Source organism: Rattus rattus, chromosome 18 (genome assembly GCF_011064425.1).
Source record: "Rattus rattus isolate New Zealand chromosome 18, Rrattus_CSIRO_v1, whole genome shotgun sequence".
Classification (NCBI taxonomy): Eukaryota; Metazoa; Chordata; class Mammalia; order Rodentia; family Muridae; genus Rattus; species Rattus rattus.
The window spans coordinates 6,835,251-6,855,155 of NC_046171.1; the positions used below are offsets into that span (position 1 = coordinate 6,835,251).

Sequence of the window (19,905 nt, forward strand, 5' to 3'; positions counted from 1 at the left end):
ACAAAAAGCAGGCCTTGAGTTCTCCTTTATCTGTGAGGAAAAAAAAAAAAAGAGTGTGCTAAACAAATTGGTGGAAATATGTCTGTGGGAGGGGGACTTAACCTACACCAGCAAACAGACTTCATTCATTAGGCTGTGCTCCCTGAGGGCCTGTGTGGAAGGAGGCCTTGTTTAGAGTTCTACTTACTGTGTTTTGAAGACAAGCATTTCACTAAACAGACATTGTCATTCAGTTCTGTCAGCTATTAGAGTGGACCTTTCAAGTCTAACATCCCAAACTAGGCTTTGCTGTACTGGAGACAGGGTGGGGATGGGGAAGTGATGTGGAGGGACATCTTGTATGAAGACCCCTCGCACGCATACTTGGTAGGAATGACTCACAGGTTTAGAGCAGTGGTTCTCAGCCTTCCTAACGCTGCAGCCCTTTGCTACAGTTCCTCATGGGGTCATCACAACCGGCGAATGATTCTGTTACTACTTCATAACTGTAATTTTGCTGCGGTTATGACTTGTACATATCGGATATGGGGCCCTGTGAAAGGCTTGTTATATCCCAAAGGGCGCAGGACCCACCAGGCATTCACTGTGCCCAGACTGCATTCGTGGACTGACTGACTTCCCATCCTTCCCCGCCCCTCCCCGCCCCACCCCATCCTTCTCTTGTCTCAGCTCACCTCCCCAGGCTTCCAGCTTGAGTAGCGACCCTAGGCTACTCCTGGACCTATTTTCAGAAGCTTCTACAGCTCTTTTACCCACAGCGCAGCCTTCTGTGCCTGTGCTGGGAGAGGGGCCGTGTGGCTCCTCAGTGCTAGACACATACTTAGTGTTTAAAATGAATGCTACTAGCTTTACATAGTAGCTGGGCTGCAGGGGATCAAGGCCTACAAATAGGAACAAATGTCCAAAGTACAAATGTGGCTGTCTAAGCCACATTTAGGTCGGGCAGCGTGAAGTTATCTATATCTGACCTTTTCTCCAAAGGACACAAAAAAATGAAGGCTTCCAAGATCAGCTCCCCGCCCCATGTCAGAATCAAAGACTCACCTGTTGTTACAATGCCACCCAAAATATAACCTTAAACAGCTGCCCCCTTGGCCCTCTGGGTATCTCACAGGCAGGCAGTGGGATACCCTGAGTGCACGCAGCAGGAGAGCAGGGGAAGGAACCCTCAGATGGCCTCCACTCTGCTTGTCTGCTCATGACGACATGGGCATGCCCCTACGCCCTCATGAACCCAAATTTAGAAACTGGGTAAATTAGGGTGCCATTACTCATTTTACAAAAGAATTCACTGCAGGAGTCCTCTAAATGGCGAGGTTCCTTGGTGTCTCTCAGCACTTGTTTACAGATCACTGACAGCTTTGACAGAGGCTGGGCAGGCAGAGAGAAAAGGTGTTGAGGAGCCCCTGTCCACCACAGCTCCTCCCACAGAAATGTGTCTCAGGACAGGCACCCTGACAGCCTCCCGCTCACTGGCTTTGGACTGGACTCTGTGTCCTGACAGGCTCCTGGGCAGGAGGGATGCACGGCATCAGCCACAGGAGCTTGGGCGCTGGCTGTCGGAAGAGGCTATTTAACATGCTGTTCCTGGTGCCCCTGCCTGGTACTAAATATGGCTACTGAGCTCCTGAATACATTCTAGAGAGCCTGTTTCTCCTCACTTCCAACTTACAGGCCACATGAAACTCAGTCTAGCCTCACATCTGCCCCAGACTCTTGCTTGTCATGTGCTGCCTGCGCTGTTTACCGCCACGCCGTCTCCAGCGTTTTCTCCAGGGCCCCTTCCATTCCCAACCTCACCCAGGAGAAGTAAGGAGGCCCCAGGTTCCTTCTGCCTCACAAGGGCAAAGGAGAAGGAGCAAGGAGGCGACAGCAGGAGGGGGTGAGGGATTAGGAAAGGAAGCGGGAACCCCAACCTACCTGCTGCAGTCAGCACAGCCCTCCAACCTGGCCCCAGCCCAATATCCCTCCCCCCTGTCCCACCCACTCCAACATCCCAGCTCCCAAGGACGCTCTGGTGAAATGGGGGGTGACAGACAGACACTGGATAGGTAGAGGAAAGGCGGGTGGTGGCAGGAGGTGGCTGTGGGGCCGGTCTGGAGAGAACTGGGGAACCTGTAACTGTGTTGGTCTTTCTGAGGGTCCAGTTGGTACTGCTAAGCATGGAAGGGTAGGTGTGGGGGTGCCAGCAGGTGAGCCTGCTTGTACCTTGGGAAGGGGGTTTGTGCAGGAGGTGTCAGGAGGGAGGGGCCTGTGGAGGGTCTCTGGGTGTGGTGCGTAGCAGTGAGAGGGCAGAGGCTCCAGAGAGTTGGAGGGGGTGGGCTTCACCACCAACCTGCAGTGGTCCGGAGTCACCTCCCCCAGTGTCCTCCGCCCGTGGTCAAAGCGGAACCAGGAGAATTACCTGATGAGGAGCTGCAGGGGGAGAGAGTGGGGTCATGGGGTCAGGAAGCTTGGTGGTGGTGGCAGGGAGGCCTGGTGGTCAGAGCAGAGGGAGGAGGAATATGGACAGGAGAGAGCAGGATCTGAGGGAAGCAGGGGCCAGGGTGCAGAAAGGCCTGGAAGCTGTCTGAGGAGCAGAGAGGGTGGTGACAGGAGTTAGTAGCTTCAGGAAAACACCAGAGGCCAAAGGAAGGTTGAACTTCAACTAAGGAAAGGGGTCTCTGGGAGAGGCCTTTAGCATCTGAAGAACCAGGGGCAAGAGGCTTCGTAGGCTCCACCAAGGAGTCAGAATGGAAGTCAAGAGAGCTTTGAGTCTCTAGGGTACCCAGGCCGGAGAAATTACAGCTCAGGTTATACTACGCTCCCTTCTATCCAGTAGAGCCATCAGCCTTCCTGAGTAAGGAGAGCTGAGGGAGCAGACAGGATTGGGCTAGGAGGAGGCAGGGGGCTGAGAGGCTGAGGCTCGAGTGGTGTGGCAGCCCTGAGGCGCAGGCAGGAGTGGGAAGAGGACAGGAAGGCACAGGAGGAAGGCTGGCACTACCAGGAGTGAGAGAGGCACAGACAACGGGATGCAGATGAATAGACAAACTGAGGACAACGGGAGACAGACAGACAGACGGACAGGGATGGGGCCAGGGCGGCACGGCTGGTGCAGTGAGTGCACAGAGACGGTGGGATGGATGGGGATGGGACACGGAGAAGATAAATGACATTGTAATTTCCACCTGAGCGTCGAGCAGCCTCTTCTTGGGTTCAGGCAGCGGCTCAGCCATGGCGGGGTGGTCCCGGCGCAGCTCCTCCTCCACCAGCATCAGCCTGAAGGGACGGGCTTCAGTGGGGTTAGTGGCCAGCACGGACTGAGAGCCCACCTGTAGTACTCTTGGCCTTGGGGAACCCCTGCAACTCTGGAGAAACCTTGGACATTCCCCTCCTTGCAGAATTCCTCCTCCCCCAGTACCCAAAAGATGCTGTCACCAGAGTCTCGCTTTCCACTTTCTCCCAGGGATCTTCATGCCTGCCTCCTGGGGCTTTTTAAAGACACATGTGTTGTTTCACTGTGTAGCTCTGGCTGGCCCGGACCTCACTGTGTAGACAAGGCTGACCTTGTCTCTGAGAGCTGCCTGCCCTAGCCTCCCCTGTGACAGAATTTAAGGCAAGGATCCGCACACCCAGCTTCTTATTTCTTTTTTTTGAGACAGTGTTTCTTTGTGTAGCCCTGGCTGTCCTGGAACTTACTCTACTAGACCAGGTTGGCCTCAGACTCAGAGATCTGCCTGCCTCTGCCTCCTGAGTGCTGGGATTAAAGGCGTGCGCCCCACTGCCACCAAGCCTGTTATGTATTTTAATTGTGTATCTGTGTGTGGAGCCCACACAAGTGCAGGAGCCCACCGAGGCCCAAGGTATCAGACGCCCCTGTAGCACTGGAGTTACAGAGAGTGAGAAGCCACCCGACGTGGGTGCTGGGAGTTTAACTCAGACTCTCTAGAAGAGCTGTGTGTCCTCTCCAGCACTTGAGTCATCTCTCAAACCCATGAAAGTAGACCTGATCTCTCCCATTGGTTGTTTTCAGATGGAGTCTCACATTGTAGCCAGGGAAGCCTAGAGCGCACCGTGGAGCTTAGATCGCCCTCCTGCCTCAGCCTCCTAAATGTGGGGTTACAGACACATTCAAAGTGTGCACAAGTAAACAGGTGGTGTGGGTGCACACCTTTAATTCCAGCTTTTGGGAGGCAGAGGCAGGTGGATCTCTTGAGTGTGAGGCCAGCCTGGTCTACAGAGCAAGTTTTAGGGCAGCCAGGGCTACACAGAGAAACCCTCTCTCAAAACAACCAAAAAGCGTGTACAACTGCGTACAGCTAGGCTTCTGTATCTCTAAGATGCCGCCAGCCAGAGCCTAGAGGCCTTGCGTCTGTGCAGAGGGCGGAGCTTCGGTGCCCCATGCCTGAGTCACTGAAGACTTTGAAGCTGTCTCATAAGACAGTCCCTGCAGTGGTACCAAATGTCTCACATGACACTAGATCAGAGCATGCCTGGCTCTGGCTGTGGTGGCCCCTGAGGAGCAGGTCCTTTGGGGCACTGACGAGCTAAAAGCTCATCTAATGGAACCCATTGCAAGCCTGAACAAGGAGCTCCGGCCAGGGACACAGGAGTGGGTAGGCACTGCTGGGGGAGCTGTGGATTAGGGAGAGCTGGGAGGGAGATCAGGCCTAAGTCGGGATGCTGATGGCTAGACTAAGGCACTGCTGTAGCTCCCTGGGGCCTCGGGAGTTAGTGTGTAAGCAGTGCTGGCGGTAAGGCATCGACCGCTCAACACCTTGAGCAGGTCTCCCCTTCGCCCTCACCCTCCCCGGGCCGCCCCTCACCTGCCAATGATGCTCTTGATCTGGGAGTCCTTCTCCACCTGCTGCTGCCTCAAGCGCTTCTCGCTCTGCTCCAGGCGGGCTTGGTACTGCATCAGGATCTTGCTGGTCTGCTCTTCCTGGGACAGCAGCCTCCGCTCGTACTCTTCCAGCTTCCGGTTGGACATGTGCAGCCTTTCCTTCAATGAGTGGATCTCCTCCTCGTACTCCTTCACCTGCCCGCCGGGCACACGACCCCGCACTGTGAGAGGCGCCTAGCCTTGGCTTTGCCAGCCTGTTCCCGTCCCTGTCACTTCAGCCAGGGCACAAGGAAGTACCCCACCCTTTCCCTGCCTATGAACACACTCCATCTGCTCAGGAGAAAGCCTGAAGTAATACTGAGGCTGCTTCACGGTGGAGCAAAATCCAAGTCAGTCCCACACCTCAGAAATGAGCCAACCTCACACATGCATAGGAACACGGGACACAGGTGGGGAGGGAGAAAAAGACGCTGGGTGAGGGGGGAGGTGCTGTCTCCCATGTGCCCCCCAGTCCTGTCCTGCAGACAAAGGTCAAAGGGCTCACAGGCTGAGAACACAACTGTTAACACGAGTCTGGGCTCCACGCGGCTTACATGTAGAGCACATGTGCTCTGCCTTTTCCCAGTGCTAGGGATGAAACCCAGAGCCCCACTACGAAGCTCTACCCTAGCTCACACACAACTTAACAGTGAAATAACTAAAGCTTTTGCTCCTGGACTGCAGCGGTGCACACGTGCCACACAGGAAGCCACCAGCCACCAGCAGCGCATATTCCCAGCTGGAAAGCTGTGTGCCGTGCTGGACTGGGCTGTCCTCAACGAGCATGAGGGTCCCTCATCTAACGGGCAGGAGGGCAGGAAAGGAAACCTTAAAAGCTTTTAGTGTCCTCTGACGGCCTAAGCAGTCATTCTACCCCATAGGAGGGGACTCAGAGCTTGGGATAGCTACTCTGGGGCGTGAGTGCTTGGCCCTCTGGTAGAACTCGCTGATACCTAGAGCCTCCTGCATCCTAGCGAACATTCTACCACACACGTTGTCCCACGGCGTTCTTCTCGCTTTGTATTTTGAAACAGGGCCTCATTAAGTTGCCCAAGCTGGCCTTGAACCGACATCTCCTGACTTAGTCTCCTGCTGACCTCAGTCCACAGGCCTCTGCCACCAGGCTCAGCTGGGGTGCTTTCCTCACACTCGCCCTAATCCTGGAGCCATTCTCTTCCTCAGAGCTTTAACAGAGCTTAAACAGCACTCTCCAGCCCACGGTATAGACAAATGGTATACATTACCCACAAAGAGAGTTGGGCTAGAAATCTTTCTGCCCTTAACAGAAAAAAGGGCTGTCTGTTTTCTTTTTACCCTACTATCTGAGCATAGATGTTTTTCCTTGGAAGGACAGACGGCCCTCCTCCCCTGGCATGAGAAAGGGGGACGGGGCTGGAGGGCAAGGCCGGCATACCCTGTCCAGTCGGCTCTCGTCCATGGACTTCGAGTACTCCTTCAGCTTGTACTCTTCCCGCTCGATGTGCGCACTCTCGATGTCAGCGGACAGGTGAGGCATATTGGACACCCAGGCTACGGTCCGCTCCGAGGCCGGCATCGTGGGGTTCAGCGTGGATGGAGTCTGGGAATGCTGTGACCAGCAAGGAGGGGCAGAGAGCAGAAAGGTGCGAAAGGGAGGGCGTGCTCAGAGGCAGAGAACACAGAAATGACCCCGAGACCTGCACCCTGCCTGAGCCTTGCTCCCTCTGCACTAGTGAGGCAATCCTGCCTGCCTGCCGGCCTGCCCAGAGGAGGTGCAAGGGTGGGCTCCTCCACTGCTCATCCACACACCCTCGGTGCCTCGGTTCACAGGACATTGCTCAGGGCTCTCTCCTTACGTTTGTCAGCTTCTTGTTTAGAGACAATACCACTACCTAGCTCTAGCTGCCCTCAGAACTCGTGTCACCTTGTATCACCTTGCCTCCTGAACGGTGAGAATACAAGCCAAATGCCACACGTTTGTTTAGTGAACAAAGAAGGTGAGAAAGTTGTCACACCAGACTATACTATTGCTTCCCTCCCTGCTCTTCACCCACGCCACCTCACCCTACCCTCACCTACCTGCTTGGTGATGGAGGGCTTGAGCCCTCCACCCCCTCCGCCACCGCTGCCCCCGCTGCCCCCAATGCTGCCCTCTTTGCTGAGGCTCTGTTGCCGTGGACGGGCAGGACCATAACTTGGCTCCGGGGACTGCAATAGGTTCCCGCTGGACGGCCGGGGTTTCTGGGCAGCACTCACTGTCAACTGCTGAGATTTGCCCCTCTGCAAGGGAGGTGGCTGGCCCCCACCGCCCCCACCACCGCCCCCACCACTGCCCCCTCCTGGCCCTGAGGGAGCTGGCCTCTGGGGACCGATGGTGATCTGGGGCGGGGAGAGCATGTGCTGTAGGTTGTCCTGAAGTGAGAGCTGCCGACGGGTAAAATCAGTACCAGAGGGTCCAAACTCATCACTGTAGCTGTGGCTGTGAAGGATGGAGGCCGCAGGGGGCTTAGGGACCCCTGTAGAGAGGTCCTCGCTCTTGCTATAGCCATGGAACGGGGCAAAAGTGTCCCCTGGGGGTTCTCCCCCTCGGTGGTGGTGATGGTGGTGGTGGTGGTGATGGGAGGAAGGTGGACCATGGCCACTGCTCCCTCCATGGCCTGCTGGGGGCCCTGGTCCATCGGCAGCCATATGGAAGAGAGGGTTCTGGAAGGAAAGAGGGATGCGCAGTTGCTGGGCGGGGACACCATCCGTAGTGACACCCATCTGGCTGAGGCGCATGCCAGCTGCTGTGATGGAAGAGCCACTCCCTTGGGAGAGGCGCCCGGCAGGTGCAGGCCGCAACCCCAAGGCTGCTGTCAGTGAAGCCTGGCTTGAGTGCAACAAGTCCCCAACAGCTGCCAGGTTGGAAACACTACTGCTGTTAAGGCGGCCCCCAGGCCCGTCGCCCTGCAGGTCCAGCATGGACACACTCTTGTTGACACTCAGCATCTTCTGCTCAGGCTCTGTGATGTCCGAGCTGCTCGTGCAGTATGCTGGGGAGGACCGGGCCAGTGGTGGCCGGCTCACATAGAACAGGTCTTTACCCCCACCGGGAGGGGGCGGCGGGGGTTTCTCCTTGGTTGGGGAGGGGAGGCGAGCCATGTCCATAGAGCTGTTGGGAGGAAAGGGGGACACAGGCAGTAAGGCCAGGCAGGACTGCTGGCACCTGAGCCTGGAGGCTGGTGCTGGCCTTAGGTGAAAAGCGGGACCCACCGGAGGGCTGAGAGCTGGTGGTGGCCGCCCTAGAGAGGCAGGCAAGGCAGGGAGGAGGGAGAAGGGAAGGGACAAGGCCTAGGAAGGGCATAAGGCCTGGAAAAGGAGGAGGGCGGGCTGGTCTGGGCAGGCATGGAGGAGATGAGGTGCACTGTGAAGGAGGTGGGTGAAGGCCAGTGCGGCAGGACAGAAGGGTGGGCAGGACAGAGCCCTCACCTGTTGAGGCCTCGAGCCATGAAGGACTGAAGGTCGATGGAGCTGGAGAGAGATGCAAAGGGGCAAGCACAGATGGGAGGAGGAGAGAGGTGTGGACGATGATGGAAGGATAGTGGGAGAGGCGTGGTGTTGCAGACGAAGACATGGGTGAGGAACAGCAGAGTAATCGCAAGATGAAGGACACCATCCAGAGCTGAGGCCCAGACCCGACCCTCCCCCGTCAAACTGGATGCCGGGCTGCAGGGCCCACTTGGCCCCACCTGCTGCTTCTCTGAGTGCTGGACATGGAGAGCCCTCTGGGGTAAGGTGGCATGGGGGAGCAGGGAGCGGGGGGGTTAAGTGTCCCAGAGACACCTGACGATCTTGGTACCATGTGGCTGAGACACAGCCTAAGGACAAGCAGTGGGTGGTCAGGGGAACAAAGCAGGCCAGCTGCAGCAGGGTCCCTCTTGCTTCAGCTGAACTTGGAGCGAGGAGCCACCAAGAACTTCTGGGCTCTGCACCTCTCCCTCACTGGCTCTGAAGAGCTCCCAGCCTCCCACTGCCTGTACTCTAACCACTGTCCCTAAGGACGTTCTGCTCGTCCCTCCTAAGGTCTAGAGGTCCATCCAGGGCCCAGCAGGAAGCACCCAGGGGTGGTCGGGCTCTCAGAGCAGAGGGTGTGGGGCAGGGTGCTCACCTGTTGAGGTCCCGCATCATGTAGCCCTGCATCTCGGCTGACGGCCCGCGCAGCACCATGGGCTGAGACCGAGCGCGCTCGCTCTGGCGGCTCGGCTGCCTTTGGATGTTAGGGTTCCTCAGGGCTGTGCTGATGTCGCTGAGGAGCCGGGGCAGCGGGCCCAGCTTCAGGAGGGCTTCCTGGAAGGACAAAGCTGTCACTTGGTGAGTGAGTGCCCAGTCCTAAAAGGGCCTCGGAGGCCACGGGTAGAGGTGTCGTGAGGTGTGTTGGAAGTGGTGGTGAGTTTCTGGGAACAGGAAGGTGGTGAGAGCTGTGTGCAGAGATAGTCTCTCAGCCTGGGTGCCTGTGGAAGTTCCTGGGGATGGGACAGAGGGGACGTCTACTGACCTTGCTGAGCTGGGGCAGCACCTCCCAGAGCAGGGCGTGAAGTGTGGAGAGCTCTCGGCCCAAGTCTATGTAGCCCTCAAAACTGCTGCTGTTGGTCAGTGTGTCCAGGTTGGATATCTCATACAAGAATTGCTGCATAGAACCCCACTCCAGCTCCAGAAACTCGTTCATGAAGCCCAGGAAGTCCTCCTTTGAGGTAAACCTAGCCAGGGGCACAGATGCTCTGGTGACTCGGGAGACCTCCAGAAGCCCACGGCTCAACCCGCCCGTCCTGAAGGCTCCCTCACTTGGAAAAGTTGGCCAGGTTCTGGATAACCTTGGCGATGAGGGTGAGGGTTCGTGAGGTCTGCTCATCTGGGTACTCCTGCATCAGTCCAAACAGACTGGGTGACATGATGGCCGGGCAGAGGAAGCGCAGGAAGAGCGAGGCGCTGATCAGCCTGTCAGCAATGTCCTCCCGGCCCCTCTCTGCACAGCGCAGCCGCCACGATGCAAACACCTCCTTCAGCTCCCTCGGGAACACGCTGAGGGGAAGGGGTGGGGAGACAGAGAGAGAGAGAGAGAAAGAGAGACCGGGACTGAGCCCCAGAGACCCTCAGCCTTCAGGGAACATGCTGAGGGGTGGTAGGAGGTGAGAGGAGGTGTGGAGACAGGTGAGAGACCAGGAGGGAGGGACTGCAGGAGAAAGACAGGAGGCTGCTGAAGAAGAGGGCCACGGGAAAGGGACAGATTCCGGAGAGAGAAATGGAGGGGGAAGGGGTGAGGGGAGAGAGACACGGGGAGAGAGACAGAGGGCGTGAGAGAGACAAGGAGAGGAGGAGAAGAAAAACAGACACGAGGGAAGAGACAGAGATGGGAGAGAGATGGAGGGTCACTTGAGGCACAGGGAGCTCGGACCCCCCAACTCTCTGGACTCCAGGGAAATGGGGATGGGCGTGCCCAGGCATGATCCCAGCCCTGGGATGGCTCGGCTCACTCTTCCCCGCCTCCTTCCCGGCGCCACCTCAATGTCCCACTGACACCTTAAACTTGACACTGTAAAACAGCTCACCATCGCCCCCACACTGCCAGCTGGCTCCTCCTTTAGACTCCCCTGGTTCTGCCAATGAGGCTGTGGGTCCCTAGGCACTACAGTCTCATGACCTCGAGTCATCCTGACTGACAATCCCTGTCCTCCCGCTAGCCGACCTGAGCAGCCCCTCTTAGACTTTCCATCTCTACCTGGATCTACATCTGGTTTTCACACCGGAACCAGAGCCTCACGGGGACTGCGCTTCCCCCTTTCCTTCACCACGGAGCTCACTGACTTCTGGGCCAGTCTCAGCCACGCTTCTTGATGCCAACACCTTTAAGGCTACCCCAGAGTGTTCTGATGGCTGCAGACTCCTGAACCCTGGACTTCCAGATTCTCTCCTTCCCAAAGCACAGCTCTCTCCCCGCTATTGCCTCCACTAGAGCCATGGCTGCAGCTGCCAGCCATCCTCTGAAGGATCACAGCCTTCTCACACCACCTCCCTCACCTGTGCTATCTCACTGCCCCGGAAACGCCCTCTGCCTACTGTGTTCAAATACCAGCCCAGCCCTGGGCACCCCACACGCCTTCGTCTTCTCTGACTTGGTGTTGCCCGAGGGACCCTCCCTTAATGGGACACATCACAATGGCTCTGTGGCTTTTCGAGCGTCTCGTGCATCCCTGATCACTTTGGTCAGAGGTCATCTGAAGTCAGGAGCCAGCCCTGTCCACCTCTCTCTGTTCTACGACACCCCAGAAAGTGCTTTGCCCGTACTGATGCTCAGTCCTCTGAGGATGGACAGACGGATGAACGGATGAACACACAACCGCCCAGCCCTGGCCCCCCAGCCCAGCGTTCCCAGTCTCACCAATGGGAGTTGACCACCTTGCACAGGGCCAACTCACAGCACATCCGCAGGTTGGCCTGGTGCTCTGCCAGACTGGACGCTGTGCACTTGATGGGGTCTACTTCACAGTTCTCCTCAGATTCATACAGAGCACGGATGAACTCCCCTGGGAGAGGGTGTACAACAGGGAGCGGTCACACTTTCCAAGGGCAGGGGCAGGGGCTCCCTGGGTTGGAGGAATGGCAGAATCAGATGGTTGGAGGCTGGGGTCCGGGACTCTGAGGAAGGTGGATGTAGGGACTGGGCGCCCAGGTTTAGGGGTAGTGGGGTGGGCGGGGAGGTTCAGGGGAAGGCCTGAAGTACCAATGGCATCCTTGAGGTATTTCTGGCCAATCAGTCTCATATACTCTTCTATGGCTTTAGTGGCGAGCGTGTTCTCGCGGAATATGAGGTGTTCCCGCTCCATGAACCGGTCTACCTCTGACATGGCCATGTCTGAAAGGAAGTCCTGGAGCCCAGGAAAGCCCCAGGGTCAGCCTCTGAAGAGTCCGACCCCGTCAGTTGAGTTCATTCCCTCTTCTCTGCCCTCCAGCCAGCCTTCCCTGGACGTGGCTCACCTTGGCCTTGCCTGTGCTTTGCAGGATGTGAACCAGTGCACTAGCGACCTCCTCCTTGCCCTTGACATTGAGGGCGGGCTCCAGCACGGCACACAGCATGCGGTAGTGGTTGGTCACGTATTCTGCAAACTCCTTATATAGCTCCATGGGCAGGATACTCATTGTCTGGTAACGGGCCTTCAGCCGCACAGCAGGACAGCCTCCTTTCCCTTTGCCCCCTGAGCCGCCCCCTGACCCCCCTCCTCCCCCCGAGCCCATACCCCCAGAGCCCCCACTTCCTGTTGGCAGGGTCACGGGGTACCACTGCTCTGTGAAGTGGCGCCCAGCCAGGGTGGCCACTGGAACAGTCACCAGGCCAACGTAGCCTGCCTTGTCCTTCTTCCGCTTTTTGTCCGAGTCACGGTACAGATGCAGCCGCAGCGCCCGGACAGCAGGCAGGTTGTTAAACTCGAAGTGCTCGCCCCAAAAGACAGTGTCTCCTGAGGCTGAGCGGGGCTTGGAGGTGGTCCGTGCATAGAGCATGTCGTCCAGGCATAACTCGCAGTAATATCGCTTCTTGGGGGGCAGCTCTCGAGCTTCTATGATCCATAGTTTCAGCACGTTATCTACCCGGCGGCTGTTGTCCTGGCATGAGGACGTGGTTGGGGCAGATAAATGGGTAAAGACAGACACACCAGGACAGTGAGCACGCGGGCTCAAGATGGTGGCCATAGGGTTAGCAGTAAGTATACTGGGCTTTAATAGCGTCCACCACTCCCAAAATTCTACTGTACCTGGTTTTGGTTTCTGAGATAGCTCACTAAGTAGCCCAGGCTGGCCTCAAATGAGCATATGTACCCGAGAGTACCAGAAGTACATGCACCACTATATCTAGCCATGACCTCAAATTATCGCCTCTCTAGAATCTGAGTGTGATGTCATTCAGAAAGAGCGACCTGACAGATGTTAATATAATCTCTTAATCCATCTATTGGTGACTTTATCACATGGAGAGGGTCATCTAGAGACATACAGACAGAAGGCAGCTGCATAAAGAGGGAAGGACTGAAGTAACGGCCTCAGAACTGACACGGCCTTGCTCACGCTGGACTTAGACCCCTGAGCAGTGAGGGAATGGCTTCAGCTGGTTCAGTTCATGGTGGCTTTTTACAGCAGCCATGGCAGCTAACAGAGAAGGGCAGCTCATACAGAATTCACGCTGGAAAATGCTTGAGTAACAGGTCAAAAGCAGGGAAGGGCCAACAAGATGACTTACTTGGGGAAGGTGCCAAGCATGGGTGTGCGCTCCAGGACCCACAACAGAGTGGAAGGAAAGAACCAGGTCCAGAAAGCCATGCTCTGGTCTGTGCACTGTGACCTCCCCACCCCCACCCCATCCCCACTGAATAAATAAGGAAGTTTTTATGTTATTTCCTTTTGGTTTTCTTACTCCACAAAGCTCAATCCTGGAATGCACTCTGGCCTTGAACTCACAGAAATCCACCCACTTCTGTGTTGGGATTAAAGGCCTGTGCCACCACGCCCAGCAACATTTTTTTTTAAAGTAAGGAACACCCTAAAGATTCAGATGAGAAAATCCCACAGAAACGTCAGATGTGTAAAAACAAAATACTGCTTGTGTTACATGTGGAGCCAGTGCAGTGCCTGAGGGCCAGTTTAAGCTGCTAGTAGGAGTCGCAGGCCAGTACAGTGCTGAAAGAGTGCGGTGCAGACCCTGTGTGCCTCCGACTGTGTCTAGCACTTAAGTGGGACTTCCTAATAAAGGCCCTGGGGGGAAAGAGAAAGATGGCCAGGACTGTGAGCCTGCCACAAACTGGAGTCAGAGACCAGCTGACAGAGTGGCATCTTATCCTGGTGGAACATAGGTCTTGGTTGAAACACAGATGCACAGGGGCCCTGTCAAGGGGACCTGGAGGTCACGGAGTCCAACCATGCTTGTGAAGACTTTGTAAAAAGAGCCAGGGTTCACAGAGCACTGTGAGTGGGGCTGGATAACAACCTGTTAGGCAAGTGAGGCCTTCCGGCTGGCCCTTAGCCTGAACTGGAGGGCCCAACAGGTCCTGCTGGCTGGCCCCCTAGCGCTATGACTCTCGTGTCAGCGAAGCAGGGTGTGATGTAAGGTAGCAGATGGGGAGAAGGGAAATAAACAGGGGTCTGAATAATGGGAATCACCTGGGCCCTGGTACCTGCCCTCTCCTCCCAAACCCCTCCCTTAGCCCACAGGCCCTGCCCCTTGTTTCCCGTTCTCCTCAATACCTTGTTGGGTTTCACAGCCCTCTGTAGATTCTCAATCCATTTGTCCCTTTCGGCTGCAGACCGACAGGCAAAACATTTTGTCCCAGACGATGTTGTTACCTGGAGAGGAGTGTGGATTTGAGATGGGGCCCCACGGGAGAAGCGTGCCTCCTAGAGGCGAAAGACCACACCACGCCTTCCTTCCTTATCCCAGCCCTGTTCCCCTGACATCCCCGCATGTGCCACTTACTCAAGGCCCTCAGGGCCCCTACCCTCCTGCATCCCTGCCTCTCAGTCCACAGCAGCCCGCAAAGCCACTACCTCAAAGCAGAACTCCTGGCCCAGGATGGAGCTGTGTACTGGCTTGATAATGGAGTCTTCATCCAGGTTGAGCTCCAGGGCCTCAGCAGCACTGCTGGGACTCAGCAGGGACTCATGGGAGTGAGACTCCTTAAAGCTCTGCATCAGCCGGGCCCTGGCAGCACAAGGTTCAGAGAAGCATCAGGGAAGGCCCTCTCCTCGCCAGAGGAGAGCCTCAGTCCATCACACACAGCCTCACAGGGGAAGCCCAGGTTAGGGGAAACCAATGCCTTTCAAGGGACTTATCTGTGTCAACTCATACTCAGAATTGCTGGGCAGAGTAACACAGACCTTTAATCCCAGCACTCAGGAGGCAGAGACAGGTAGATCCCTATTAAGTCTGAGGCCAGACTGGTCTACATAGCAGGTCCCAGGTTAGCCAGGGCCACATGATGAAACCTTGTCTTTAAAACCCAAAACAAACCATGTCAAAAACAAAAAAGCAGCAGCAAAAAAGAAAAGGAAAAAACAAAATGGCCTGGACATGTCTAGGTGACTCCAGAATCCAGAATCTCAATATAAAGGAAAAACTGGAAGCAAAGACTTGAGTCACAGAGGAAATACAGTAATGTCTGGTTTGGCCCTGGCACACAGTTAGTATCTAATAAACATTTTATGATTCAAACTATAAATGAAGTGAGTTTCTAATACAACCAGGGGTAAAGAGAGAAAGGCAGGAGAGAGCAAGGGGGCAGAATAGAGGTCAGAGGCTGGGGAGCAGACGTGGGGAGGAGGAGGCACCACAGCAGGGGGAGGCAAAAGCAGGCGCAGGAAGGCTAAGGAAGAGAAAGCTCTTCCTTACGGAGCACGGACCAGGGTGGCCACTCGCACACAGTGCTGTGCCACCGGGAGCAGGGGATAAACTGGGATGAGGTACCAGAGCGAGGGGAACAAGGACACCAAGTGGTGTGGAAATGGGTAGGGGACCAAGATGGAGAGCATGGGGAAGCAGGAGGGGAGCTCGGGTGTGGGAGCCTCCGTGAAGTTATTTATAGCAGCCCCGTCATCACAGGCTCTGGCTGCCGTCAGCACCACGCTCCCCCGGCCCCCCGCCCCCGCGGCCAGGAATACCATGCCCTCACCCCCCCCTCCAGCCCCAAATCCAGCACTGGTTACTTGGAAGGGGGCAGGGAAAGGTGTGACTCACCTGAGCCCAACCTCCCTACCCTGCTCAGTCCCTGGGAGAGCACAGATGCAGAGAAAAGGACAGATTCTCTCCAGGGAGTGACTGGACGAGGGGAAGCCCAGAGAAGGGCAGAAGGCAAGCAGGCTTCCTCAGGCCGGGATTAGCTCCAGCCTTTGCCCCATTCTGCTACCTGCATACCAGACGCTCCCTTTCCCATTGTCCTGTGGCTCCCCACTGGCCCTGCTGCTGGGGTCTCTGAGGCCTAGCTCGTCCACTCTGCGAGCCCTCCTGACCTCCTTGGCTTCGCCTTCACCTCCTCCCCTGCCTCGGCAGGTCGTCTGTCCCTCTTTCCTGCCACCCACAGCTTAGGCCAGCTCCTCCCTGAAGTCTCTTGCACCCCAACCAGCATAAGCCCGTTGACCTTTGTCCTCAGGGAACCCCCACTCCACCCATCTCATTTCAGGTCCTGTACCTACCGGTCATGGTCAGCACTTCGGAAGCGAGGCAGGATCTGTCGAAAGCTGCTGGTCCGGTCAAGTTTGGGTTGTGACTTTGTACGTTTGATGGAGCTTTTTAGCCTCCGGCTCAGGAAGCCTTGCTGGGGAGCAAATGGGAAATGGGGTGCTTGGGGCAGCTCAGTCTCTCCCTAGACACCCTGAGCTGGCAGGGAAGCCCTGGAAGAACGTGGAGCAGAGGAAAAGGGACAAGAGCCCTGACACCAGTTTGTCTTCCTTGCTCCCACGGGTACTGTCTGATGTGAGCAGATACACAAACACACACACTCGCTTGGAAAAGGTGGGAGGGCTGGTCCAAGAAGTAGGGGGCAGAGCCAAGAAGGGGTAAACCAAAGAGGTGGGGAATACATGCACACTCTTCCTTGGGCCCTCTTTTTCAGAATCCTGGAGCTCCCGCTGGGGCTGGAGGGGCTAGGCTGAGCCACATCTGGCAGCCACTTCATTCACTCACCGAGGGCCGGAAGGGCGCAGCGGGGGCGGCTTCCATGCTGTACTGTTTCCCCCCGGGGACACTCTTCCTCCTCGAGCGACCCAAGTGGTATTCTGGAGGGGAGGAAAGGGCCCGGAGGAAAGTTGGGGAAGGGGCTGGGGAACTGTTGGTCCCGATTTCCACCCCGGGCCAGTGTATTAGCCACCTCCCCAGGCCCCTCAGCTCCGGCCTCACCTACCCCCCGGAAAGCAGCAGGAAGAGCAGCGGCGGCGGAGAGGCTGGCGGTGGGAAGGAGGGGGCAAGGAACCTGAACCGGAGCCCCCTGACGGGGTCGGGGTGGGAGGCCTTAAGCCCATGGCTGGGACTGGCGGTCAGCAGGGGGCCATAGTCAAGAGGGTCAGTAAAACCTCCCTGATGATGAATACCTACGGCCCAGGGAGGATCAGTTGCCTGTCCCTCACCCAAGGGAAGGAAGGGGCTTGATCAGGGGCAGATGGGTTAAAGGTCATTGCCCACAGATGGGCTTTCCTCTTTTCCCGGCTAGACACATCCTCCCCCTTCCCCACACCTCCCAGTGGCCCTGTCTGTCTGGAGGTCCAGGGCTGCCTCCCATGACCCCCTCCCAGGACTGGAGGGGGAGGTCTCAGAAGAGACCTGTGCTGAGTGGAGGGGAACAGAAAATCCGAGGAAGGGACCGATGGGGAGCGGGGAGAAGGTGCCGGTTCCACGTGCACTGCAGTGCTAGTGAATGGTTGAAGAGCAGAAGAAAAGAATGCAGGGGAGTGGGGAGGAAGGGCAGTGGGATTCTGAGGACTCCCAAGTAAAGGCTGGCGGAGCGGAGGGGGAGGTGAATACGGATGAAGCTCAGCCTGCCAAGAATGGAAGGAACAGGAGCTCAGAGGAAGGGAGCTGAAGATCCGCTGCTAGGGAATTTGGAGGGGCTGAAAGGCTGAAGGAGAATCAAAGTGGGGGGATGCCAAGCTCCGGCTCCAGCTCCAGAATGGCTGCCCAGGCCTGGGCTCCCCCCTCAGCCCCAGTCACCACTGCAGCCAATGGGGGGGCTGGTGCTGCATCGGGGGCGGGGCCACCATCTCCATGGCAACAAGAAGCTACAGGCTGGGGGGGGCAACCGGAAGAACTGCTTGTTAACCCGCTAGGTTCCAGAACAGAACAGTGAAAGCCCCGCGACATTTTCATGTCTGCTTCCAGACTGCCCACTGCCTCAGAGCCAGTCCTCTGCTCCTTTTACAGGCAGATTCAGGTTTTCACACACAAGCAAGTCTGGAGCCTGAAACACGGGATCCCTCTCAGTCCCCCAGGAAACGTGTGTAGAGCACGAAAAATTCACCCAGCAGTGGGGAACCGTGTATATCACAGCCGCATTAGGAGAAATAAGAGGAAACTATGTGCTTCGGAGACATACAGACAGCCTTGAGCACGGGGACCCCAGGCCACACATCCCACATGCCTAGACATATGTGAGTACTGAAACGGGGTGTACATACTTGAACTCAGACAGCCACGTGAGAACCGCTGTGTGGACTATGTGGCTATCATGTGGGCAGTACACTACATAAATGGACATGTAACCCTGTGACAACTCATGCCCCACAGACAGGAGCATGTCGGTCTAAGCCTTGAGACACACACTTAAGCATGCTGTGGCCCCGTGTGTCCCCCCTGTACACATACACCATGACCCCAGTCAGGTAAAGGGGTGCTCCTAAAGCAACGACACTCATAATTCACACTAACAGTACAACCACATCCACGTCTTGGGACAACTCCCTCCTCCCCACTTCTCGATTTCTTCCAGCCCTTCCGTGACTCTAGCCACCAGCACTGTGATGGCTGCCAGGAAAACAACAAATAAAGCAAAAGATGAAGAAGGAGCAAATGGGTTACCGAGCCTCTGTCACCTGGAGGCCCCGAACTGCTCCCTCCTTGTCCCTTCCTCTGTGTTTCTCAGGTATGGCTGCCTCTCTCTCATTCCAGGGGACCTAGCTCAGCCATTATTTCCATATGTGCGTCTCCAATACAGGCATAGAAGCCTTAAGTTTAAATCCACTAAAATTTTCTCTCGGAATTAAAAGCATTCACAGAGGAAGATCTGCTAATTGCTTTGCTTAGTTCCTGGAGGGAAGTCATAAAATACCAAGAACTCCACAATAAGTCACAGGTACATGGAGGCCACACACACGGCTCCCAAGGACTCTGACACAAGGAGGAGGCAGAAGCACAGAAGAGGGCCGAGTGACAGGAACATGGGATATCCTGCTATTAGTGCTGCCTGTGGTAAAAAGCATGCAGCCTTGGACACACAGCAAACCTGAAAAGCATACACTACCATGCTGGATCTCCATGTCCCATCCCTGCATGGTGTATACACTCATGCACACACATAACAGCCACCTACACAGGCCCGTAACATAGGCATTGTGCATACACCCACACAGTACACACCCTGTATACACACACACACACACACACACACACACACACACACACACACACACACACACACACAGAGGCATACAGAGCAAGGGTTTGGACTCCGCCTCTCCGATGTCTCTAATCTCAACATCACCCACAAACATTTCTCCTACCCTCCAATCCCCCAAACCCCTACCCTCCCTGTAGCCTTTCTTCTCCATACCCAGCTGGGAGCTCTCAAAGGGAGCCAGGGGAGAGGGAACCAGAGGAAGATGAGGAGCTGGGCTACAGAGGAAACAGAGAAATTGGGGGGAGGGCACCCACTGCAGTCTCCGTGGTGACAGGCCTCACTGGGAACTAGCTTCTGTGGCTGCATGGCCTCCAGCAATCCAGCCAAGCCTGACCCAACAGACCCAGCCACCTAGGCCCCCCTGCATCCACCCTCTTAGACTGCCTCACAGAAAGATCTGGCTCTCCAGCTGCCTCCCAACTTCCCTGTCCTCTGCCCTCTTTTCTCTAAGTCCAGCTCAGCGCTCTTAGATTCTCTTCCACCCTTGCCTTTGCTCTCCTGTTGATGACTTTCTCATTCCTACTTCCCTCTTTACCCCTTCACTTCTTTCCTGTCAGTCTTTTCTGTCCCCAACTGGGGACCAGGCAGAGAGGCTCATACCTGCCTAGTCTAAAGGTGTTTCATGCGGTCGGACTACAAGGAACCACTCACACACTTCGTCCCCACCACCGGCACCCCGGCACACCACCACCCACATCCAGACACGCCCTGGACACCCATGCTGGGACTGACACAGATTCTCAGGCCAGTGTTGGAACATACATGCAAAGACACACACCTGCCACCAGGGACACTGAAAATTCTCATTTGGCCAGCCACACATTCCTACACATCGGCCTCAACCAGGGACATGCACGCTCTGGGTCAGAGGTGACCTGAATTAGT

At 56.3% G+C, this 19,905-nt stretch overlaps 1 protein-coding gene across 14 annotated transcripts in view; it reads right to left on the reverse strand.

Moving 5' to 3' along the window:
* Syngap1 (synaptic Ras GTPase activating protein 1) overlaps nucleotides 1-19,905 on the reverse strand; it is a 30,069-nt gene that overhangs the window by 2,333 nt on the left and 7,831 nt on the right. For 2 of the 14 annotated variants that reach the window (XM_032889238.1, XM_032889247.1), the window contains 15 exons: nucleotides 16,539-16,630; nucleotides 16,049-16,170; nucleotides 14,408-14,561; nucleotides 14,108-14,206; nucleotides 11,852-12,475; nucleotides 11,598-11,742; nucleotides 11,256-11,400; nucleotides 9,662-9,898; nucleotides 9,375-9,576; nucleotides 8,988-9,166; nucleotides 8,309-8,350; nucleotides 6,920-7,991; nucleotides 6,276-6,449; nucleotides 4,806-5,017; nucleotides 3,168-3,258 (listed from right to left, as the gene is read on the reverse strand). In XM_032889238.1, the coding sequence (XP_032745129.1) occupies nucleotides 3,168-3,258; nucleotides 4,806-5,017; nucleotides 6,276-6,449; nucleotides 6,920-7,991; nucleotides 8,309-8,350; nucleotides 8,988-9,166; nucleotides 9,375-9,576; nucleotides 9,662-9,898; nucleotides 11,256-11,400; nucleotides 11,598-11,742; nucleotides 11,852-12,475; nucleotides 14,108-14,206; nucleotides 14,408-14,561; nucleotides 16,049-16,170; nucleotides 16,539-16,630 (3,590 nt within the window). Of the gene's footprint in view, nucleotides 1-2,335; nucleotides 2,416-3,164; nucleotides 3,272-4,805; nucleotides 5,018-6,275; nucleotides 6,450-6,919; nucleotides 7,992-8,308; nucleotides 8,351-8,987; nucleotides 9,167-9,374; nucleotides 9,577-9,661; nucleotides 9,899-11,255; nucleotides 11,401-11,597; nucleotides 11,743-11,851; nucleotides 12,476-14,107; nucleotides 14,207-14,407; nucleotides 14,562-16,048; nucleotides 16,171-16,538; nucleotides 16,631-16,751; nucleotides 19,009-19,905 lie in introns of those variants that run through there. The other 12 variants (XM_032889237.1, XM_032889248.1, XR_004386226.1 and 9 more) reach the window with 11 other exon arrangements.